General features: G+C 42.4%; 1 protein-coding gene across 1 annotated transcript in view; it reads right to left on the minus strand.

Annotated features, from left to right (window-relative positions):
• T265_04640 (hypothetical protein) overlaps positions 1-19,752 on the minus strand; it is a gene marked incomplete at both ends in the record, with an annotated part of 33,750 nt that extends 13,998 nt beyond the window's left edge. Inside the window, 3 exons of the mRNA XM_009169422.1 lie at positions 115-448; positions 19,020-19,132; positions 19,592-19,752. Of these exons, the coding sequence (XP_009167686.1) occupies positions 115-448; positions 19,020-19,132; positions 19,592-19,752 (608 nt within the window). The remainder of the gene's footprint in view (positions 1-114; positions 449-19,019; positions 19,133-19,591) is intronic.
• Positions 19,753-23,947: the final 4,195 nt, after the last annotated feature.

The following is a 23,947-nucleotide window of genomic DNA, read 5'->3' on the forward strand; positions in this document are numbered from 1 at the left end:
CGGGTATCACGCACAAGCTCGTCTCGTTTAATCGGAAGCGGTTGTACTAACAAACAATCAGAAACATTAGATTGTGATAAACTTTCTGGAACTCTGGATAGATAATCAACGTACTGAATGGATTTAGCACCACGATGAATAATGTTATATGTATACGAACTGAGAGCGATGCTCCAACGTTGAACCATGGCTGCGGATGACTTAGCCAATGATTTCATAGGATGGTATACGAATTTCAAGGCTTCATGATCGGTCACAATCGTGAATGGTTCACCAAAATGATACTTGTGTAGTCTACCTACACCCCAGTAGACAACAAGAGCTTCACGCTGTGTTTGAGAATAGCCCTGTGCGGCTTGTGTTAGTCGACGGGATGCACAAATGACAGGACGGCCATTTTGTTCGAGAATAACACCTAACCCAGTTGGAGACGCATCAAAGAGCAGAGCTGAATGATCTTTCGCAGAAAATGGTTTCAAAATAGAAAAATAGAAAAATATACATCTTCAGAACCACTGGTGATTTGGTTTGTTTTGTTCGAGAATAACACTTAATCCAGTTGGAGACGCATCAGTTATAAGAGCTGAATGATCTTTCGCAGAAAATGGTTTCAAAATAGAAAAATAGAAAAATATACATCTTCAGAACCACTGGTGATTGTCCTTGGTTTGTTTGGCGGGAACACTTCTGTCTTGTCTCCCTCTTTCTCTCCCTGCCGTGCATCTTTACGCACACTGCCCAATCCTCGTTGAATTACCTGATGTTGACGAACGTCTCACCTCTCACACTTGACTTAGCTTATGGTGGCTGCAAGTTCATTTGCTTATAAATGATCCGCTCGAAGGAAGGCGTGTGAGTACCGGACGTGCCAGCTATCTAGACATAATTTAGTTCTGGGGTGAGTTTTGTTTACTTGGATAGTGAGAAATGATGTTATTTTAGCTTCAGGAGATCTCCACCCTGTTTAAATGATATACTGGATTGGCACACTGCCCAGCACAATCGGAATACAGGCCCTTTTAAATACGAATTCAAATGACTAATGTTTCATCCGATGAGAGCTGGCCCATCAGCACCCTTGACTGCTCATCGTCATCGATGTTGAAAGAACACCATACTCCTAAAGCAACTTAGCCAGCATGCACTCAGATAGTTGCTCAGTTGATTGGCAAAAAGCAAGGGTATTCGTAAGGTCTACAAAACTTTCTCAGGAAACGAAACCGAGCCTTTGTCGCAAGTCGCTCTGAAGATTAACCTGCCATACGTTCCACAGCTCGTGGAATACAGCATTTCTTATTCAAAAGATCGGTGTTCATAGTTTCAGTCGATTAACTCAGAGAAGTCAAGCCAAAACCAGATCGCTAGGCACTATCAAGGGTCAGCTCAGACGGATCAGCCATACCTGGCATCAGTGGAAAGTCTGCTAGAAACAGTGTGCCGGAGCACCTCCCACTTTCGAATACGTACGTCAAATGTTGCTTCATATAGATTGCTGAGTCTGAAAAACATTTTTTAAGATAATGAACAAAGATTGCTTCTTCACGGTTTTCTGATGCTACACAAGAACAACGAGTTCTATGCTTCCTTGAATAAAATTAGCTGAGATACTACTCATGGGGTTGGCAAAAACGCTAAAATCTGACTACATATTTTGCTTATTTTATGTCTGATCAAATGGGTGTAGTCCTCTGGTTTTCACCAGCCTCATGTTCTAGTTGAGCACAAAATTGTAAACAACTGGAGAACGCACTCATTTTTATCTAAAAATATTTTGGTGCTAACAGGTAACTTAGGTGAATCTGGTAGTTGGCCTGATCGGAGTTGGATTGCTAATGTTTCGTCACCAATCGAGGTGACATTGTCAGTGCGTACTGATGTCACCTCGGTTGGTGAAGAGCTGTTTGCAATCCAACTGCCAAGCTCGGCGAACAGACCAACAACCAACCAGCACACTCGAGCTACCTGTATTCTACAGCATTGTCAAGTGAATCTGTAACGACGGTGATGGGTTAGCTCAGTTCCCGATCTGAACCTTCCAAACGGTAAACGCGACACAAAAGGGGCATAAACTGCATTAAATGTGCAAAGCCAGGTCAGATCCCTAGGACAGGTCGTACTTGAAGTATGCGAAGCGATAAAGTTCCGGAAATCTTGAATTCATCTGGGAACGACACCAGCAGTCGGCATCCGAGAGGTTCTGAATGATGATTGGCTTATGAACCCACACATTCGACCAATCAGAGCTCGCTCTGATGCTGGAAGCACAGGCGGCCCGATCTTCTGCCCAGTTTCTCGCGAGTTAGGCTTTTCGGCCAGAGCACCACCTAATTGCGAGCAGCAAAGCGGTTATGCCGCGGAATTCCGTCTAACAGAATATCCGGCTTGTGTTATTCTACTAATGAATGTGCAGCACAAAAGCCAACTCAAGCTTCATTTTGTATGGTATTCAAAATGTCGCAGTATACTTCCCAGACGCAACACAATATTGATAAATTCACTCTCAATCCTTCGGTAACCCAGAATTTCTTGGCTTTGATCGGGTCCAATAGATAAGTCTATCTAATGAATTTCTATAAAATTTGAAAAGCTTTGGGGCAGGTAAGCAATTAGTACGTCTGATAGATCCGTGTCGGATCAATGCAAGCAGAGATGTCTTGAAGTTTAGATCGTGATAGCATGGTGGTACGTTTTTGTACCCTTCACCATAATTGAGAAGATCATAGGGATGGTCTTCGTCAACGCATCCGAAATTTCCAGCATATTCATCATCCGAGCTAATATAAGAAATGCCTTCAAAACTCACTAATCACACAGGAGTTCATATGGGGTACTCAGATTCTAGACTATTCAGGATTGAGTAATCATGGCCTAAAGTAGCGTCTATTTTTCGAAAATCCATGAGTCAAATCCAGATGCTGATGTCGTTAACAACAAGTAGCCAGCTGAATAAAAAACTGGGCTTTTGCAAGAAAAAACTTGCACGGATGCCGCCCGAAATGAGAAGACATCCAAGTAATACCACAAAGTACTCAATATTGTGCGCCCAAGAAGAGGGGCCACCGAATACAGGTTTGCTACGCAATCCTGATTTCCAGTTAAACGATTCAAGTTCGTAAAGTCTCTTTCGGAGAAACTAAAAGTCTCAGGTCAAAGCTTTTCCTTAGTCTAGTTAGAAAGGTGTAGCATCTCGTTTCGAGCCGGACTGGACCATTTGTCATCAGAGAAAACGAGGAACTTTAGAATCAGCTATAAACTGTTAGAGTACTCAATATTGTGCGCCCAAGAAGGGGGGCCACCGAATATAGGTTTGCTACGCATTCCTGATTTCCAGGATTCAAGTTTGTAAAGGCTCTTTCCGAAAATCTAACAGAGTCTTAGTTTAAAGCTTTTCCTTAATCTAGTTAGAAAGGTGTAGCATCTCGTTTCGAGCCGGACTGGACCATTTGTCATCAGAGAAAACGAGGAACTTTAGAATCAGCTTTGAAACTGTTAGTATTGTGGGAAAATTCCAGAACAAAAATTATACGTTCACCGTTTAGTCGAATGAGCTGGAAAACGTTTGGATGGACATCGTCTAATATCTCAAGTCCGTGACTTAATACATGTCGAGTTCTTTTCTGTGATACAAGGCTGTTCAGACTATAAATGGTTTGATGGTAGTGCGGTATGATTGGACCTAAGGTGGAAATTCTATCCTGGAAGTGAAGTCACTCTGAGCTGAAAGGTTAAAAGGCAATGTACAATCATTTCGTGTCTGTTGTGAGTCATTACTAGTGCACTTCTCGGAAATCTCATGAGAGGTTCAAACCCTCAACCCCTTGGTCATTAGGCGAGAACCGGATCCGAACTTGGAAGAATTGGGATAGCATCTGTCTTCTGATCAAACAATCTGTTCCATACTTCTTTATTTTACTCAGTTACTCCAGTGTAGGCGCTTCGACCAAGAGGAACCTCAACAGAGGTTTGTAAACAATTCTCACCTTTTAGATCGGAACGATCTCATTTGTGGACTCAAATGTCTCATCCACAGAGGTCCTATTATTCGAAGAAATCAACGGTTGTTGCTCTGCCAGAACTCCAGAACTGCCGCCCACCGTATTTATCCGAACTACGGCTGCTAACATAAGCGTTTGGTTGTAATTTATAGATAAAAATAAATAAAAATACTCCCATCTGAACATATGACCAACACCACCCATTTCTTGATTGAAACCTCTGATTTTACAACAAATGAGCGTTCGATCATTGTTTGGAAGCAAAATCCTTGCATAATTGCAATCAATGATGTTCTGATTAGCGATACACATGGACCACCTTGAGGAGTTCACGTAAACAAACTATCGTCATCCCCATTGTTTTGCACGGAATTTGTTCCCCATTCTACCGCATTTTTTCTCCCTTAGATTCACTCCAATTTTACTTTGAAGAAATTTCTGCGCGTTTTTCGATGTTGGGTTTATACCGCCCACAGCTGAGTAAATTTTATCTGTTTAAACCACATTTTAGATTTTTTTATTTAGTGCTAAATATGACTGTTTTTATGGCCTCTTAACCAATGCTAACGAAAAAACTTGGTGGAAAATTCAGTGGGTTAATACTCCCTTAAATATAGCACAAAATCATGAGTCTATCTCCTCAAACTCTCTGTACCGATTGTCTCTTCCACAGAGGGAAGATAATATGCATGTGAATCTCCCCTGACTAGAAACTTCTATCCAAGTCATCTTGAAACCGCCCACTGCATGACTTCCTGAGACTGAAAGTGCTCGTTAGAAAATAAGTTTTCATGGTCCAATGACCAAGAGTTACCCAAATGGACTTGATCAAATGTACCAAGAGCTTTTAAAGTACAAAAATGCTCCGTTAATTTGGATTGGTGACACATAGGTCAGTATTTTCTTCCTCGATCAATATTTCAGTGTGACAGGCTTCATTGAACAAACAACACTGCCGCGGCTGGGCACTTCATGTGGTGGATAGAAGACTCAAAAACATACTTCAGCCATTGAGAGTAGACTACTCACTGGATGTCTCTCCAAAATCGTCGCAGATGATCATATAAAGCCGAAAAAAGCATTTTTACCAAGTAGCCCATTTATATAAATATATTAAAATACTATGCCATATATATATATTTAATATGCTATGTGAAATGACATACTCTCGTTTTTTCGTTCTCATTCTTCAACAAAAGTTTTGATGGTCAAATTTCCTTGTCCCATCTACTGTTTGAATATGTCTCATTCATTCACTTTGGGGAATCACTTAGTTAATTGGCAAACGTTCGTGTATTTTTTCAACATGGCTTGTGTGAGAATTGAGTCTATATTGTTGTGGAGGATAAAATGAATTGCTGGTCGGTTGATACGTTTTTTGCATGTTGTAATTAGTTAGATTGCACTCCACGTTGCTCCACCCTAGATGGAAAATTATGTGGCGAAGAAAACAGAAAGGCGTCATTTTATGGGATCGGGGGCGGGGGGCAAAAGTATTCGTCTCTCTTCTATAAACAGCAATTGGTTGGAATATACTAGACGCCATCTTTCTAAATATTTTGCCTAGATACGACATAACAAACATCTGACGCCTAGTTCCTCGGTGCATAAGTAACTGACAAATTATTTAGTGTTTAAAAGCAAAAACAAAATGTCAAAAATCCTTGTTTACTCTGTTTCTTACCAGCATTTTTTAGGTTGGGGTTCTGGCGGGCCTAAATGAATTTCGAATGCGAACTTGCAATCGGACAGTCGGTGGAGAACTTGCGCGGTAGGGTGCTGGACTGCGAATTCAGGTTGCCTCAAGAAAAATCCAAAATTTACGCAAAATACTGGGTGTAATGTTGATGGAGAACATATTGGGAATCTCGAAGTTTTGAGAGTTTGTTCCTTCGGGACAAAAAAACAGTTGTAAATGTTACCTCGCAGAGCAACTAAAGTATTCCTATAAATTACACGCAAGTCTGAGACGAGATGTTTGAAAAAAAACACTTGTTGATTGTATACACGTGGTTCACGGATTGCAGTGTGCAATGATGTCTTGAGAACAGAAGCTTGTTGACAAGAGACGCGTGTACATCCCACTCCGTTTTAAACTAAAAATCTCACGATGCAGGTAATGTTACGAACTTTATAAAATCTGCTGCTATCGCGTGAATTTTAGCGAACTTTCACGGCTTCTGCGCAAATTCTACGTGTCGTGTCGATTTTCCAAATTAAGTTGTCCTGATTTTGCATTTGTTTCCGCAGAAAATCTCTCGAGTACTCGTTTTAAATATGATATATTAGACCTAATACTAAACACTCATTTTAGCCAGTATGTAAAAATCACGACAATGAGATGCTATTTGTTATCGGGCTATTTTCATTCATCTTACGGAACTCTTCACTTGTGCAAAACGGTGGTTTGTGGAGGTGATTCCATTCCCCTGGTCAACAGCCTCCACTCGTGAAGAGGCAGAGGAATATCCGCTTGGTCAACACCTTCCCCATGGCTTTGGTCGTCATGACTACCGAGAACGTGTTCTTCTATTCTCCAACTGTGTGGAATCTCTTCACGGTTAATTTCAAAGTACAGCCGTACCTGATAAAGGGTTACAGAACACTGGCCTGGTTTGTGAGCTCTTCAAAGCAGTCAGCGCATAAGGCAGTATGGTGATTTCCAGTCTGCTCTTTGAGAAGATGGAATAATTGGTAAGCTCAACGCGTCGCCAAGAAAGTTCATTCAACTCCGCTTCTGATCAATACTCGTGTTTGAGCAACAGCTCCTATTCAGTGGCACATTCCAAGCAAATTACCGTCTGTCTCTGGAAGGTCTTGCTCCAAATGCTTGACACAGTAACATTCATCATGCGGATATAATCAACTGATGCTAAAGAGAATTTGACAACGCTCTTGCTTTTTATTCATAAGTAGACAACTCACAAACTCACAAGAAGTCTCGGACCTTCAACGTTTCGGCGGGTACTTAAAAGCTGGCTTAACGTTCGGCTACTGAGAAGTGGTCAGGAGTAACAGGTTCGTTTTTTAATTTCTGGAAATATTGTAAATTTGTCTCACCTTGTTAAGGTGCTGTTAAAACTATGAAACGAGAGGCCATAAAACTTTAAAATGCACATTATGGTTGATTCTCAATAACAGGAATGCAGCTTGCGGCTCCATCGCGATCCTTCCTTACGTATGAAGTTTTCTAAGCCACACTCTCGGTGGATGCCTCGTTATCACCCGAAACTATTTCTTCTTGCTAATAGAACAGCCGTTAAGCAAGATCACAATACAGAATCTGAACAAATCTAACCAAAGCCCCCAACTGAATACAGTGAAACTGGGTCATCTCCGGTGGTGCCTACATCGATTAGGCAGTTTGTCAACTGCGTTTTTTGTAATTCTACGGCAAAATATTAGTTTCCATAAAAAATTATGCAAGTGTTTTCACGCTGTTTTCTCCTGCGATCGAAATACACCAAACTCCGCAGCAGTTGCAATATTCAATGTCTACTACAGTGTTTGTCCGCCGGAATGAGGAAACTGCCACTAAGTCCAGGAATAATTCATGGGTTCATTTGAGACATAGAGACAGGATGAAGTTCTTTTTCTAATTTAACTGAGCGGGTGCTGTCAGACTGTAGTCGATTCTGAAAAGAAGATGGAAAAATTTCGGGCCTCATCTACGAAAAATATGATGCAGGGCAAGAGAGGACAATTTACTTATTACTGATACATAAAATATTCGTCGTACAAAATGACTGGACGTTTTATGCATACTACTCATGAGTAGGTTTGTGATCACTAAGATCATGTTCGGGTAAGCAACACATGAAGTAGAGATGACTGACGGAAAACATTGTACGGTGCAGTCAAAACGGTGAGTTGAAACCACTGCACTTACGAATAAACTGAACTTTTATGTTGAGCAGCCTATTTCTGCGATGACTGGTTCCACGTTTCCAATAAATCCCGGAAACTTGACGCCCGTTTCATAGTTCACCGGAGAGATTTTGAAATCTCATGCCAGTTAAATCCCCTGAAATTTACAGTAGCCTCCAAACCGAAAACCCATCAGCACATGGTCACTTGATGTGAATCCGCGACTAATGCCCGAAACTATATACTCTCCAATTGAGAGTCAATCAAAACGCTTATCGATCTTTCTTGGAAGAGAAAACTCCACGATGACTGGTTCCACGTTTCAAATAAATCCCGGAAAATTGACGCCCGTTTCATAGTTCACCGGAGAGATTTTGAAATCTCATGCCAGTTAAATCCCCTGAAATTTACAGTAGCCTCCAAACCGAAAACCCATCAGCACATGGTCACTTGATGTGGAATCCGCGACTGAATGCCCAAAACTATATACTCTCCAATTGAGAGTCAATCAAAACGCTTATCGATCTTTCTTGGAAGAATAATGAAAACTCCAGCTACTAGCAATTATCCCACTTGCGCAAATCCCTTTAAAGATGCGCACGGATAATCAGTTTCAGTGAGCAACAAACGGTCCCACGGTGCTTCCCAACGTTTCCTTATACTTGCCTCATAATATCTTGAATGTGTTCTGCTTATTCCCACATAATCTCTATCTCACGGCCAAACATGAACAATGTGTGCTGCGAGCTTCTTTGTGATCAAATCGCAATAAAATTTAACGGACAATACGTGACCAACACCGTTTTGCAAGCACCAGTCCATACTGAATATTGTAGTGGTTTGAACAAATTTGACTATTGTTACTTTATACTCTTTTGAGGCGGGACCTACTTCATGGAAGAGAAAACACAAAAACGGTACAAAAAATTCCACTTATAATCTGACTGTAAGTACGGAACGTGATGTATCGGACGGGTACGTGGTAAGCGTGGGTGTGACGACCGTTTGTGAATTGTGGTCAGCATTTAGCGTCCTATGTCGCTTGTTCTGTACTAAAATCCATTTCCGAGGTTTCAGTATAATACACTGGTTTATATCGATACTACTTACAATTTCAGTAGAAACACTACCAGTGAAAGAAAAAAGGCCTATTCTGTGAAGTTATTTACTAGAAACTATTTATTAGAAACTGCCAACTGAACAGTTAGACTATTGGACAGGGAAGCAAAACTCTCATATGCATCTTTTTTACAAAAACTGTATATCCATCCTCCTTTTGAACGCGTCTTTCTGAACGTTTCTGGATATTCATTGGCTGTTACTCAAATCCGAACTAATGCTACAAAGCGAGTCCACAAATTTTGTAATAGATCTCACTTTTCAAGAGCCAAAAAGCGGATTTATGAGAAAACATACTACTCGCATGCCTCCCCCATCAGTAGTATCACAGTTACACTGGCTTTACTCTCTTCTATATAGTCTTATGCCTCAGTTTTAATCAAATTTATCATTAACATGAATATTATTCTGTGTTGATGATTCACCGATGCCATATTCTTCTGACTCTTAATCACGGAAGGGATTATAGAACCTTCCACGGGGTTACGGTCTTCATTACTGATGAAATAATCAAACGCAGCTGATTGGCCAATTCATGACAATTGCTGCTCTTTAGGAGGTTGTCGTACGGCGACACGCTTCTACGGACAATGTATGCTATATTACACAAGTATTCACACCGTACTGTGATGCTCATATCGGTGTAACCCAGAATCATTCAGCCGTGCATGGAAATTAGGTTTCCTTTGATTAATGTGCCCCTTCGGTGTCACAGTAAACTGTAGCACTGTATGGCAACAAAAACGTTTCGCTAACCACAAATCAAATGTAATAAGTGAGAATAATCCACAACGTCATATACACAAATATTCACCCCTGACAATCTGCAGCATTCCGCTAAGATCATAAATTAACGTAACTATTTGCCCCCGCAGTGACTGCGTCACAATAGGAGACGAAACAAATTTTCATACTCTGATTCGATGGGAACAGTGATGTGGACGAGTATCTTCCAGTGGCTGACCAGATTAATTCATTCAGGAATTTATGCCGCTCCAAGCAACACGAAGCCACATTATGCAAGACTTACAACGCCGATAACTGCGTGGTCATCTGGATGAACAAGGGCCCCTAAGAGTTTTCAGCAAACTTATGAGTAGTGTATTTCACCTTGGTAATTGATCAGGTGGCTATTGAGCCAAGCTCGGCGAACAGATCAACAGCCACCTGATCAATTACCAACAAATACACCCGAGCTACCAATATTCCAAAGTATTTCACCTTATTTCAAATATCGCAATACCAACACATTAGGTGACCTGGTGCAGCACATTCAGTCGCTTGAAAACATCATAAACGAGAGATTTAGCTGGATTTTATGTGAGTCTTCCGCAAAACCAAAATTTTTGGCAGATGAGTGTGTTTCGCTATAGGGCCTGGAGGATGAAAGCCTCTTGTTCGATATATTAAATGAAACTCAGACCTGAAGGAAGAGGGCCTTAGCTGCAGAGTTATTATAAGACACCGAATGAAAAGTTACAGATTACTGGCCAAGGAAGCAAAACGTTCATATACACCTTGTTCATAAAAACTGAATATCCATCTTCTTCTTGAACGCTTTTCCCCGAATTTCCTGGATATTTCTTGGCTATCGCTCGAAATCAAACGAAAGTTGTAAAGCAACTCCAGAAATTCCGTAAAAAATATCACTTTTCAACAGACGCGAAGCGGATTTTTGAGAAAACATACTACTCGCACGCCTCATCAGTAGTACACACCGTCGCACTGGTATGAGCAGCATTCACCATGTTGATAGAACATTCACAAATGTCTTCAATAGTCCGGACTTAAACTAACCTCTTACAGGAAGATTTAAAAAATGCGGATAGACGGATTATCTGAAATGCCTATCCTGGCGCAACCACGAGACTCTGCGTCATCACTCCGATCACATCGCCCAAGCACGAACGTGTTTGCCTGTCCACGTGCACTCCGCGTGTGTCAATCGAGTGTTAGTTACAAACTGGTTTCGGGTGTCAGATAAGCCCAGTTCCAATTTCTGTAATTTGAAGGATCAGCCTTAATAAAAACAAAATTTGATCCCACCGATTCCCAACTCTGGTGCAGACTTTTTAGAATAATTCGATCTGGACACGGGGAAGATTATTCCACGAGGAGTGGTGTAACTGTGGAAAATTGACTTGCACTAAATCCGTTCAGTTTTCATAAGCTAATATCGTCCACCTGATTACGTGACAATTTCGCTACGCAAAAAAAACAGTTGTGTAACGAAAATTCGACTAAATGATCAATAATCAATAACTTGAACGTGTATTTATTCATGACACAGTTTCCTTAGTTCGGTAGTAAACATGTTGGCTAAGTACATCTTGATAGGTGAGTATTGGTTTATGAATTGGATAGATCAATGCGGTTTGATAACATTACATTGTCCTGTTCTACTGTCCACATTTTGAAGATTTTTCGATATGTATGGGCAAAATTTAGACAATTAAGGCGAACATTCATGTTCAATTGAGTGGTCCGTCTTTTCTACACGTCAGCAATTTAACACAACAAGTTATTGGTGATCATTTTTTGAGTTAAATTCCTACAGCTTGAAGTGAAAAAAACTTTGCGGGTAATCCTGTTTTGTTTCATAGAAAGGGAAGGATCTGGAAATCGGTGGCAAGCCAGTTAGAAGAAGATTCATTGTTCAGTCTGTACAGATGGCTTTTGGTTAGCACATTTGCCGGTACTTTATCGCCCTTAATAACAATACGCCATATTTAGGGTTTCGGGCTACCTACTCAAGTTTTCCAATCCACTTCCCAGCGTTACCGTATATCCCAGTTGCCCTTCAACAAGAATAACATTTGCTTGTGTCAATTAATTCAACACTGCTGAGAGCACAGTCACAACAGTGAATGTGACAACTGGCCAATAGGGCGCGGAACAACTTCAGTTGCCAGGTATTTCTAAACCAGGGACATTCTTCTGTGAACTGGCTTTCAAATACCAGTTTTACTGAGGCCCCACCGTTATAAGCAATTCGTCTAGAGGAGAAAGTGTTTTCCTCCCGCTTGGCTGTCAGTGTCTTTTAGTTCGAATCTTTGATGTTCAGCATCCGCACAATTATCGATTTGTACACCCAACTGAAACATTGTTACTGTCTTGAACCGACTGACGTTTGCATGAACTTGTGGAAAGTAGTGTCAAAGTCTTCCAACACTGTGTGCTTGGTCGATGAATCCAAATGAACAAGATAATTAGGGGTTTCTGACGTTATATCACAATTCTGCTAAAAGATCTACCTAATTTGAACTAAAGCACGAAACCAGCCGATGATAACAGTGGCTTGCTGTCAAATAATTCTTGGCAATTTTTGGTACAATCTATCCACTCTGCTTTCGTTTCAGCATTGCTCTTGTTCATCGTGCAAAATGTGGTTCAGAGTGTAAGTGGATTTTTCGGACAAGTTTTTTTACCATTCTGTTCAATGATGTTTGCCACCATAAGTGGCAGTTAGAACGTATTACAATAGTACTGTAACCATTTGTGATAATCATAACAACACTACTAGCTCTGTTATAAGGTCCTTTTGGTGCCTAACTGACGTGCCACCCGAGGGACACACGACATCTGAAATGCTTCCGGATTGCCTGAGTCCAGACAATACCAGTCGAGATGCTCAAGTTGGGTTTGAACCGCAGACCGTCTATTCCTCAGTCAAGTTCCTTAATCAATCACCTAGAACCGTGTTATATCTCCCGACGCTTTCAAAGTACCCGCGCAATAAACAACGAATCAATAAATAGACATCACATTCAGTTTTCCTCACAGAAATTGGCACATGTTTCACGACGAGTGAAGTTTTTTATGACAGATTAGTGAGGTATAAAACGCACCGGTAGATGACGGTCCCATATCCGGTCACCTGGTATTCTGGGGGGAAGGGCGACCCCGACCGCTAATCCATTTAGAACCACCTGTCAACTGCTGAGCAGAAGCTTTCACACCACAAAATACGCGTTAAAAAGTACACTTGGATAAAAGTACGTCACGCCGTTTCAGCATCCAACAATCTCCACACAAAATGCTCAAAACTGCACGAGCTTGTTGAAGAGAGGTAAATGTACACGAGTCATTTGGACAGATTGTTCTTTAGAAACCATCTGATAAGGCTCTGGGGAAGATTATTTCTCCATAAAATATTGTGGCTCCCGAAAAACAGCCGGATATTTGCTTGGAAGAAAAGCGACGTTTAAGCAGAAAGCAGGTTCTTTCTCACAGTTATTTTGCAGCCACGTCTGCAGTGCCCAGTGGCCTCTCTTCAGTTTGTTGATGTAACTTTCGGAAAACGTCGTTTTTCACATACTTTTCAACGTTTTCTTGATGCACTAAGCAAAGAAACAGGACGCCAACCAAGCCATTTCAAGGTAGATATACCTTCCTAGAACGTACGCGGTCCCGTCAACACCCATAAACATCGCCCAAATTGTTAGTTCAGATGTCTGATGGGGGCACTAGTAGTCTTTTTTGCATTTTCAAAACCTCCGCACATCTTATACCTCATGCATTATCGTCGACTATTTTTCTCCTACATCATCAACCTGAAGGTTTTTGTCACCACTAAGAATTTGCAATCAGCTGAGTGCTACCATTTCATCGTATACTATGGTTTCCTCTTTGGTTTCCATTACAGCACGGTGCGCACGAGAGGCATGTTCCACATCAAACTTCACAAGAATCATCAGACACCACTGAATCTACGCAGGTGGTAAGGGAGAAACGCCACTTTCCATTCATAGGCGCCCGCCAGTTGGAAGGTTTTTGGAGGAAATTACTACGCCTTCCATACTGAGTGTCGCATTACTGTTTGTGGTGCAAAATACACAGTGCTCATTTAGACTGTTGGATTTCCCGCAGAACTGCTTCAAATTTGATCGGGTCTGTCTGGTGGCTGTGGGGATCACCTTGATGAAGCAATCTTTATTCGTGTTGTTCGATTTCACACCCTGTTCATCATCATCATTCCCAATATAATGGGAGCATCATTGACTAAACTCCTGTGGCAGTGAAACTCGGGTGATCTGGATCAATCCAGACTGGGACGCATTGGAGAACAATTCTTTTGACACGCAAAATACTAAATATTCCACTACTCATTATCTTCAGTAGAATCAGAACAAAGCAGTTTGGGTTTAAATGATGGGTGGTTCAATACAGAAGACAAAGCTGATTTAACACCTGATCACAAGTTGGTGCGGTTTTTTTCCGGTAAATGGTCCTCAAACTTGTCATATCATTTTATCACACCTAACTTACTCGTTTTCTTATCCCCAGTCACCATATTCGGTTTGGTAACAAAGGTAGAATACATGAAATGCACAAAACCTTACATGACCAAGGTGTTCCTTCCATGAGAAGTCCCCTCCAAAACTTGGCTTGCCCAAAACACGAACTGACAGAGTATGGGGTCAGATTTCCAGGGTAAAAAAACGCGTTTCAAGCCACCAGTTTGCGCGCCGACCGATATTGATTCTGCTCGCACAAACTCGTCACCAAAAGACACTGAATGGTACCTAGCGTGCTCGCTGTCTGTCTATCTCCCAGTCCAACTCACTCTAGCATGGCAGCAGAGATGAACCGAGGTTGGTTAAATGAACGGAGGCGAAAACCCGCTGGGTGCTCTGCTGACTCCCTGAGTAAGGACAAAGAACAAGTGTGACGAACAGGTTTTCTGGCAAGTCAGTGAAACACAGAGCTCCGCCGTCCATGCCGATGTGGACGCGGAGTACGATCCGAGATCCCATCAAAAACCCAGTTGAACAACCTTCATAGTATGATAGCCGCTCGCCTGTGTAAAAGAACAGTTGCTTCCACAGGCGGTTTACAGATCGTCAACGGATGACTGATTCGTTTTACGGGCTAAGAAAGATGGTATCCAGGTAATCAATGAGAACACATAGAAAGTCGAATATTTTTTAGTACCGCACTCGGGTCAAGTCATTAGTTGAAAGATGATCAACTCAGTACGACAAAGTAACCGAAATACTGAAAGCTTACTTTCTTGTAGTACAGTGGGCGAAACGTAGTTATTGATGATAGTAGAAATCTAGAATAATGGTCACAAAAATTTGAGATTTCAGTGGGGATATCCAAACGAAATATGTGGGTTGACAGTGGCTCGCTAGAGTCCCTCCAAAAAGGACGAATCTTTTTATTCATCAGGATAAATCATGAAGCGCACCACAACAACAATCTGACCTTTCGGTGACCTCAACGTTTCCACAGAGATTATGAGCATCATCCGTTCGACTGAGGAGAGGTATGGAAAGCCGCTTCTACGTGGTGTTCGCAGAATTGTTTCCGCAGGTACTGTGAGCCAAACTGTGAACAGGAATGTCGGCAGAGAACAAATCGCAGAGAACAAAACGCTAATCGTTGCACTCATTTGCTCAATGCAGTATGTTGGATAGCTAAGGCGCAACACAGGGCAGTCAAGAACCACCTAATCTTGGAAGTGAGTCCTTCATACTGGTGGGAGCTTTAGCTACGGCTCTGGACTACGGTAAGCTGGCACCATTCGCTCCGAAAAAAGCGAAACCAGAATGACCGCGCCAGAGCAGTAGGACGATTGTTCAAAAGGGAGTCATGTGAGAATTTAATCTACAGAATCCCGAAACCAGCAACACTTGAAAAATTTTTTCTGCCAAGACATTATGCACGCACTTATTAGCGATCTTTTCTAAGAAGTTATTCAGAAATTTTGCCGAGCACTTCTACTGCATAACAGTATCCTTGGATGACCCGTCACTCGGAGACCGAGCCCATCTGATGTAATCCGTAGAAGGTGGACCGGGTGGTGTGAGATCGCTGAGTTTCGTGCACGTTTATGAGAAATTGGTAGGTTACGTTTCAGAAACCTACTTTTTTGTGATGACGGAAGTACTTGACTTACATTTCACCAGTTCGGAATCATTACCGAATCTTTGTAATGTACTACTCATAAGGTTGCTGAAAACTCCTCGATAGCCCATGACTGGTTTTGCCCTTCTTGAAGCTCATCAGATAGTCGCATTCCCCGAGTTTCTCGAAAAAACCAAATTAGTTTGCAAATGAGTGTATATTCGCTAATAACACCGAATCGTTTGCACGTTAAACTGTCGGCCGCGTCAAAGTGGAAACAATATCTCCGTAAGATTAGAAACAAGCAGGTTCCAGAATGAAAGGCTAATCAATATCCATTCATTTCCGATTCTGACAAAATCCATTTGTTTGTGGTCTTTTTCGGATGGTTGATGGTTCACAGAGAACAACACCGTAACTGTTATGATGCGATTGTAGAGAGATAATGAGGAGCTGGAGACAGTCAGCGGTTCCTGGAGGACATATAACTAACCTCAAAATGTATTCACACTGTCCCAAAACGAACCCCTTTGTCCACATCCTATGAAGAAATGTCCTGGAAGAGATGTCACTCTTCCGACATGGGGGATACATGAAACGCTTGACAGCTTTGCCCCGCAACTTCCAAACGAGGATAGTCGTTTTAACCCGAAATTGCAAATATGAGACGACTATTGGCGAATATACACTCATTTGCAAACTAAATTGGTTTTTTCGAGAGACTCACCTGGAACCCAGCTGAATCTCTCGTTTGTGATGTTTTCAAGCAACTGAATGTGCAGCACCAGGCCACCTCATGTTTCAGTTGCTACGATATTCGAGATATCGCGATACATGTATATCTTTGTAATGTACTAGGGACGGATTTTCAGCAACCTTATGAGTAGTACATTACAAATAACATGTTTCATGATATCTCGAATATCTTAGCGACTGAAACATGAGGCGGCCTGGTGCAACATGTTCAGTTGCCTGAGAACATCACAAACGAGAGATTCAGCTGGGTTCCAGGTGAGTCTCTCGAAAAAAACCAATTTAGTTTGCAAATGAGTGTATATTCGCCAGTAGTCGTCTCATATTTGCAATTTCGGGTTAGAATTTTTAAAAGCCACTAGTTTACCTTCACCTTCTTCACACCATAAGACGCGCTTGACCACTGAGTTTTCCGCGCAGAAAACTTTGTTTCTGCAGTATGTGTGAAACAGAGCAACAATTCACCAGGTTTGCCATTATAAGTCGTCCACTCTAGGCCATGAACTCAGTCGCCCGACGATATGTAAACGTAAGGCCAATAGACCAATTAATTTGTCCGAGGTTTTAGATGATCAGATCATGGTAAATTGAAAGTTTATGTTCTCCCCGGGTACATTTTGTGGTTCCGTCAGAAGAAATTGCAGGCCGATCCACCTATAGCACCATCCCGGTGCTTAGCCGCCGTGCCATCTAAAGGAAACATGAGGGTCGAGCTAATGTCAGGTTGCCTAAGTCTAGACAGCGGCAGTAGGGTTGGTGGCGTTGGGATTAAATCACTGGCCTTCCGGTCAGTAAGGTCGCGACCTAACCACTTAGCACTCTTGAACTAAGCCAGAAGATACCACGGGACACTGATGAGCTAATCATAAACCATAAAAGATTATCAACCAGTCTGATCAAAAGTTAGGTTAGGAAGGATTTTAATTCCTGTTCCAAGAAGTTAATTTTGTAGATCACGTGGATCTCAGTTGTTGCAGTCATTAACTGCACTTGTAAACCCCTTTGAATATCACTCAAGTTGCAGGCTAATTCTGCCCAACGATACTTAATCTGAAACTCAGAACATTATTTAAAGGTAAATTGAGGGGAATGCGAATTAATCTACCCGATAGTGCACACACTGAAGAACGCAACTTTCTCTACAATTTCGACTAACTTTAGAGCGTTTCACACAGTGGCTGTGAATTTTGTTAACTTGCAAAATTGGGGTACGTTCATCGATTATATGAACACGGTTTTATCGAAGTTTCCCCCATCAAGAATAGTGTTCTTCAAATGATGGTAGGCCTAAAGAGCTAGGAGGAGGGTGGAAAGCGCAAGTCAAGCAAAAGCCGTACGCAATCTTGTGACTGTGTCTAACCGATGAGCCCAAAGATGAAGGACAAAAACAGTCGTGAGATTTTGAAGAGTTTTAAGCAAACTTGTGAGTAGTATTTCTTCAGGAAATTCAAACCATGGTCAGAGTCACAGAGTAACGAAACCCCTTCCAGTAGCACTCTATGCTAACTACCCATTTTGCGAGAAGCATTTTTCAAACGGAATTAAACGGGGAGAATAATGTAGCTTATGTATGAATTAACTCGAGATATGTCGCACTATAAACGAAACGTTTGAGCACTGATGTAAGGATTGTTCAGTTTCCTAATGCAACCGTGAATTTGTTCAATCTTGAGAACAATTACTTCCCTATGATAAGAAAACACTCTGACCAGACCTTTGAGTCCGGTTTCAATTTAGGAGACCAGTGAGAAAGCGTTTTTATGATCGAATGCCTGCCGTTGGTCATTTACCCTTGACGTTGAAAAGCGTTATATGGGGTAATCATGTACACTTACCAAATTAAATGGTTCGACCCGATTGGCTGACCTGGAGCCACTAAGAAAACTAAATTTGGATCTTAATATATATTTCTTACGTCGTGAAGAGACTGGACCTTAAAGTAGTAGTGTGTACACCTGATACTTCCCGAGCTTCTCATACCAGGTTGGTTAATGAGTACAGGTTCAACTATCATCATCATCATCATCATCATCATCATCATCATCATCATCATCATCATCATCATCATCATCATCATCATCATCATCATCATCATCATCAACATCATCATCATCATCATCATCATCATCGACAGCGTGATATCACTGTTCAACACCGATGCTTCGTTAGTGTAACAAGTCCAACTAACGACATCTTGACTCTTATTGTTGAAGTCTGGAACGTGTGCGGAGACTTGTTTTCTAGAAATGCTATTGTACTTACGTTTCCCACCAAAAAACTCTGCCTGGCGGTTAGGCTCTAATCGAGGACCCTAATTGTCATCCTGTCTGAATCTCGGTGCCCAGGCAGTATCCCAACCCACGTTTAACCATTATATCTACTTTTCTCGTGCCACATCGGTCGTCGCGCGGTATCGTCAGCCGGTCAACTTACCTGCTGCATACAGCGGGGCTCCCACTCCCTTGAGACATTCCAACCATTCCGTCTTGCACACGACATCCACCATTGTGAATACTCTCTCCTTGAGTCCCAGAAGAGGACTCGCCCTTTTATTAGCCGCCCATCAGACTCAACTGCAGCTTGTGTACGACCGATCTCAGGAACAACCCTAAACATATCGAAGTCTGCTTTCAACCTCCAAAAGTCTATCACCCTGGCTACTTCCAATGTCCGCGCAGGCGAACAAGCAGCCTTTTCCCTCATGCCAGATTTCCCCTGAATTGCTATACACCGTCTGACAGAAACGTGGATACAGGACACATATTCTGCGATTAAATTGACTGCCCGCTCTGACTCTTCCAAGTTCTGGCTGCGCACCTCTTGTGATGCGGAGGCCACCATATCCGTATGCGCCGGGGTGGTACTGAGCTAAGCAATCAAACAGAAGCCTACGTACTTGACTGGATATCCGTTGACAGCCGTCTCCACGCGTTTTCTGGTCAAGGTCCGTGAAGGAACCATTAGAAGTTGAGTTGCATCGCTCCCTAGTTATCGCGTCTACTTACACCCTTAGGGCCTCTAGCTCCGAATCGGCCAAGGATGGTTTCTGTGACGTTCTAGAAGCTCGTTTACAAATGGTGAAAAGCTCAGACGTCGTTGTGTTTGTTAGTGACATGATCTCTAAGGTCGGTAGATTGAGCGCTGCTGGTGCAGTCTTGGGTTGCATTAAAGACGCAACGGAAGCCGTCTAGTTTTGATGTTTGCAGCTCACATACTGTTCATTTGCCGTGTTGATCGCTCGAAACCATAATTTAAAAATTGATCGGTACGGTTTTCGAACTTTGAAGTGGCTTAACATATAATTCAAACTTTGCACAATGCTTTTTGGGTACTAAAAACTTGGAGTAATTCGTGCCCATTGCATTTTTATAACCCTGAGCTCATATTTTTTGCTCAGAATGCAATATTTCAGGCCTAATACGCGCTGCGTAGCTTAAAAGTCGACTGGGATGAACCGACTCACAAGTCCCGATAGGTGCAGTAAAAAAACTTCTGTCGGAACATCTCATTCCTCTCTGGGGACTTCGTCCATCAACTACCTCAACTGTAATCATTTCTGATGACGCTGAGTTATGGCTTCGGGCGATTCGCTTTGACTTTGAGCACCAAAGACGAACTTGTCCTAAACAGAGGAATCTTCTGATTGGAAAATCTTATGATCATAGCAGGAAATAAAAATGAACAAACGGCTCATCACGCATGAGCTGAAAAACGTGTCTTGCATCATAGTGACGGTCAGACAAAATTACCGTGATTCGAATTTGAAGATATTTCAGTTCACTTGCAGGTATCCGACAGACGTGTGACTACGGACGATGCGTGAGTGTGATTTCATCGCTGGTCTAACAGTTCTCGGGATGAGATATTTTGCAAATTGTGTTTTACTGTTTGTTCCGTTGCGCATCTGTCTGTCTTGCGAGTATGAACGTCTCCGCGGCCACAGCAGAACTATTGTAGTGTCAGGTAGCTTGGACAGTCCAGGTTGAAGTTTTTGCCAGTAAATACTTTGGTGGCGCGTACCAGACGCTTCTGGGCAACAGTATTAGTCTTTTGGCCCCACCGTACTGTGAACCTCAATGAGGCATTCGGAATGGCTGTTCGCCAGCTGATCCTTGTCGCAGCGTCTCCCCGGAGACGCTTCTGGGCAACAGTATTAGTCTTTGGCCCCACCGCACTGTGAACCTCAATGAGGCATTCTGAATGGCTGTTCGTCAGCTGATCCTCGTCGCAGCGTCGCCCCGTTTTACAGAACAGCACCCATGAGCTACTGGGGTGTAACTGGAACTGTGGAGAAAAGCCCCCTCGTGTTCATACCGCAGGTGAAGCTTCACAAGGACCGGCCGCAACACTAAATAGTCCGTTTGGTTCACAAATACAACGCAGAGATTAGTCTGGACGGCGTCTAGGAGGGACTGATAGTGTTCTACGTCATTCATAATAAAAACTTCGTCTGTTTCTGTTCGGTTATCCCCACAAAATTATCTGCTAACAGTGAATCCGAACGATTAAACTTGGCAACATTGTCGATTTGTTTGAATACACCGCTCGTCAAAACATATTTGTCCAATGTAAAGCCGGGTTTTTAATGCCGTCTTTTTGGTGTCATGGATTGATGCTGTGCATCAGCACTTTGCTGAATACTTGATCAACGTCACTTGAGTTGGTTATGCTTGGGAATAATATTAGTTTTTTGAATTTTCGTCTCTCTGAGGAGTCACTGTTTAACTTTCCCCTGTAATATTCGTACATCCTAAGGATCGCATCTGAAAATTTATCAAGCTGGAGGGATAACGAATGTGTCATTTCCATCGGTTCATCGAGCATTCTAAAGAATGGTGAAAGGGAGAAATCTCTTCGTCGCGAAGTCATTCATTAGCATACACGAAGTAAGCAGTTACGATTCTTTGCACCGGGAAATAAACATCTCCTATGCACACAAACTTTAAAAACTGAATATTCACAGGCGTCCTCTTGAATTTCTCAGAATATTCACTGAATATTACATGATAGTAAACAAGCACTACTAAGCCGTTACAAAATTTCCGTAATAAACTTCACTTTCGATCAGATAGGGAGAGGAGCTTGGTAACCAGGCCATAGGCTACTTGCACGCTTCATCAGTAGTACGTTGCTATGAAATTGGAATGAGTTTAGAAAAAAACAGACGATATCATCGCCGTTTTTTGGTTCTTCGTTGAGTTCATTGCCTGGCCAATAGGATAAGATGTCACCAAAGTGAGAAAACATTCACTGAGGTGCCTGACCGGGGGTGTTATCAACATCTTTTCGAAATTGGCGGCAGTTTTCGGGCATGATGTCGAGGGTCTTACCGGTGAACCACCTTCCAGCCAATGGAATGTCTGTCGCCAAGCCAACCCAAACATCCAACCAATTATCAGCCGCCACTCGCTCTGACTCTTGCTGTTTTCCGCTTCCATCTTAGGTCACTAAGGCATCACACAATAGACTTGAGTTCATAGGCAAGCAAATTCGACTCTTCCCGTCCGATTCCTACATAGGTCTGTCTAATTAGCACCAGAGATGCGAAACTAACAAACTAAACCTGACTTGCTTTCTTCGTATCCTGACCTATTAGACATAAAACCATGTGCAAGAGACTGGTGTTGTCCATCCTAGGATAGTTAGTCTGACTTTTTTATCATGGGTCCTGAAAGGCAGATCAGTCGATCGGCACAACTAGGACAGTTACTGGGCCTTCGTCCTAGGATACGGCCATCCAAGCGTGAACACATTCGTCCATTCGTCTCCAGCGTGCGCTGGTAGCGCCTTGTTGACACACTCGCATAGTATGTCAGAAGTGCAAAGTTCTAACCACTGCATGGTCGAGGATGTGCACTGCTGATGAGCGCCAATAAGAGGGAAGCTCGAGTCCAGTTCTCCACCCCCACTCAGAATGACTGCACTGCTGAAAAGACAGTGACTTGACCTTGATACCTACGAATTCCGCAACCATATACAACCAAGTCAATTATTTTAGACAGCAGGCTATTGGATGACGCCTGAATCTGTTCTCTATTTATTCATGTCTCTCGTTTCGTCAAGCTTAGTGAGTGTTTGAGGGATGTCATGCGCGTGCAGTATGCATCACGTGACCAGATCATGTGCTGAAACATTGGTCGTTTGGTTTCGTTCTCAAGTGCAGTGCTTGATATCACAGTTCCAGTCCTCATCGCCCCAGCGACTTCGGAAAGTGGTGACTGTCCGGTAACGCCCTTCTGTCAGTCCATTCTGCACCCTTCTGGATTAGACTGATAGTTTCCATCGATGCGTTAACGAAGCTCTTACAAAGGCCGTGGACCACAAGTACCTTAATATCCTCGTGTTTTCGCACGCATATTACATAGAACCTGGTCAAATAAATTATCCAACTAACAGTCTGCCAAACATATTCATTTGCATTATTAAACGATTTGAAAAGTTCTTCCGCTAGCAAGCCTTCGGCATGTAGGCACTAGACAGCAGGAAGGAAGTTGGTGGAGTGGAGAACTGCCGACACGTTTAGTTGTAGACAAGAGCACTTGAAGCACTCATGGTCTCTTTGAGTCTGCAGGGAGAGTCTGAGTTTAATTCCCAGAAACCAAATGAAAAAACTCCGTTTTGCAAGTCATCTAAGTGACCTTTCAGCCAATTGAGTTGAGCCTCAGTTTCATGTCTTATGCCCAACCTCGAGTGCTTGTCATTGCATATCTCCTTTCTGCATTTACCTGACGTCGTAGTGAGTTTTTTATTCAATGGACAAATTACGATTATATATAATTATTCGTGGACCTGAGTGTTTCACTCAGTCTCCCGTTAAGGAATCCACTGCACATTTTTAGTGAAAGATGATGCAATTACGGCCATAACTTTTGATAAAGCAACCCTCCTAAAGTGCTCAAAATTTCCTCAGCCTAAAAACAAAATAAGATATTAAACCTTCAGCTGAAGCATCCTTTCATTGCTTAGCTGCCATGCCACCTGAGGAGAGTAGGAGGGCTGATATACTCTCAGATTTCCCAAGCCTAGACGAGCAGCCAAGGCGCATATGTTGGTTTCGAACCATGGACCTTCCGGGCACTGAGTTCACACCTTAACAACTGATTTATCTCTCAGACCCTGGACAAGACCTTCCCTTAGTGCACGTCTGACAGCTCATGGATCATGACCGAGAAGTTTGGTATTTTGAAGTCATCATCATCAGCAGCAGCATGACATCAGTGTTCAATACCGATGCTTCACTGCCGTACAACCATGATTTATTTGAAAGCCTTATTGTAAAGAAAAGAATAAGGGGGAACGGGGAAGGGACTTAGTGCTAGCTTAACACAATCATTCCGAGGTGCCTACACCTCCAGACATTC

This window comes from Opisthorchis viverrini, assembly GCF_000715545.1.
Source record: "Opisthorchis viverrini unplaced genomic scaffold opera_v5_78, whole genome shotgun sequence".
In the NCBI taxonomy this organism is placed as follows: Eukaryota; Metazoa; Platyhelminthes; class Trematoda; order Opisthorchiida; family Opisthorchiidae; genus Opisthorchis; species Opisthorchis viverrini.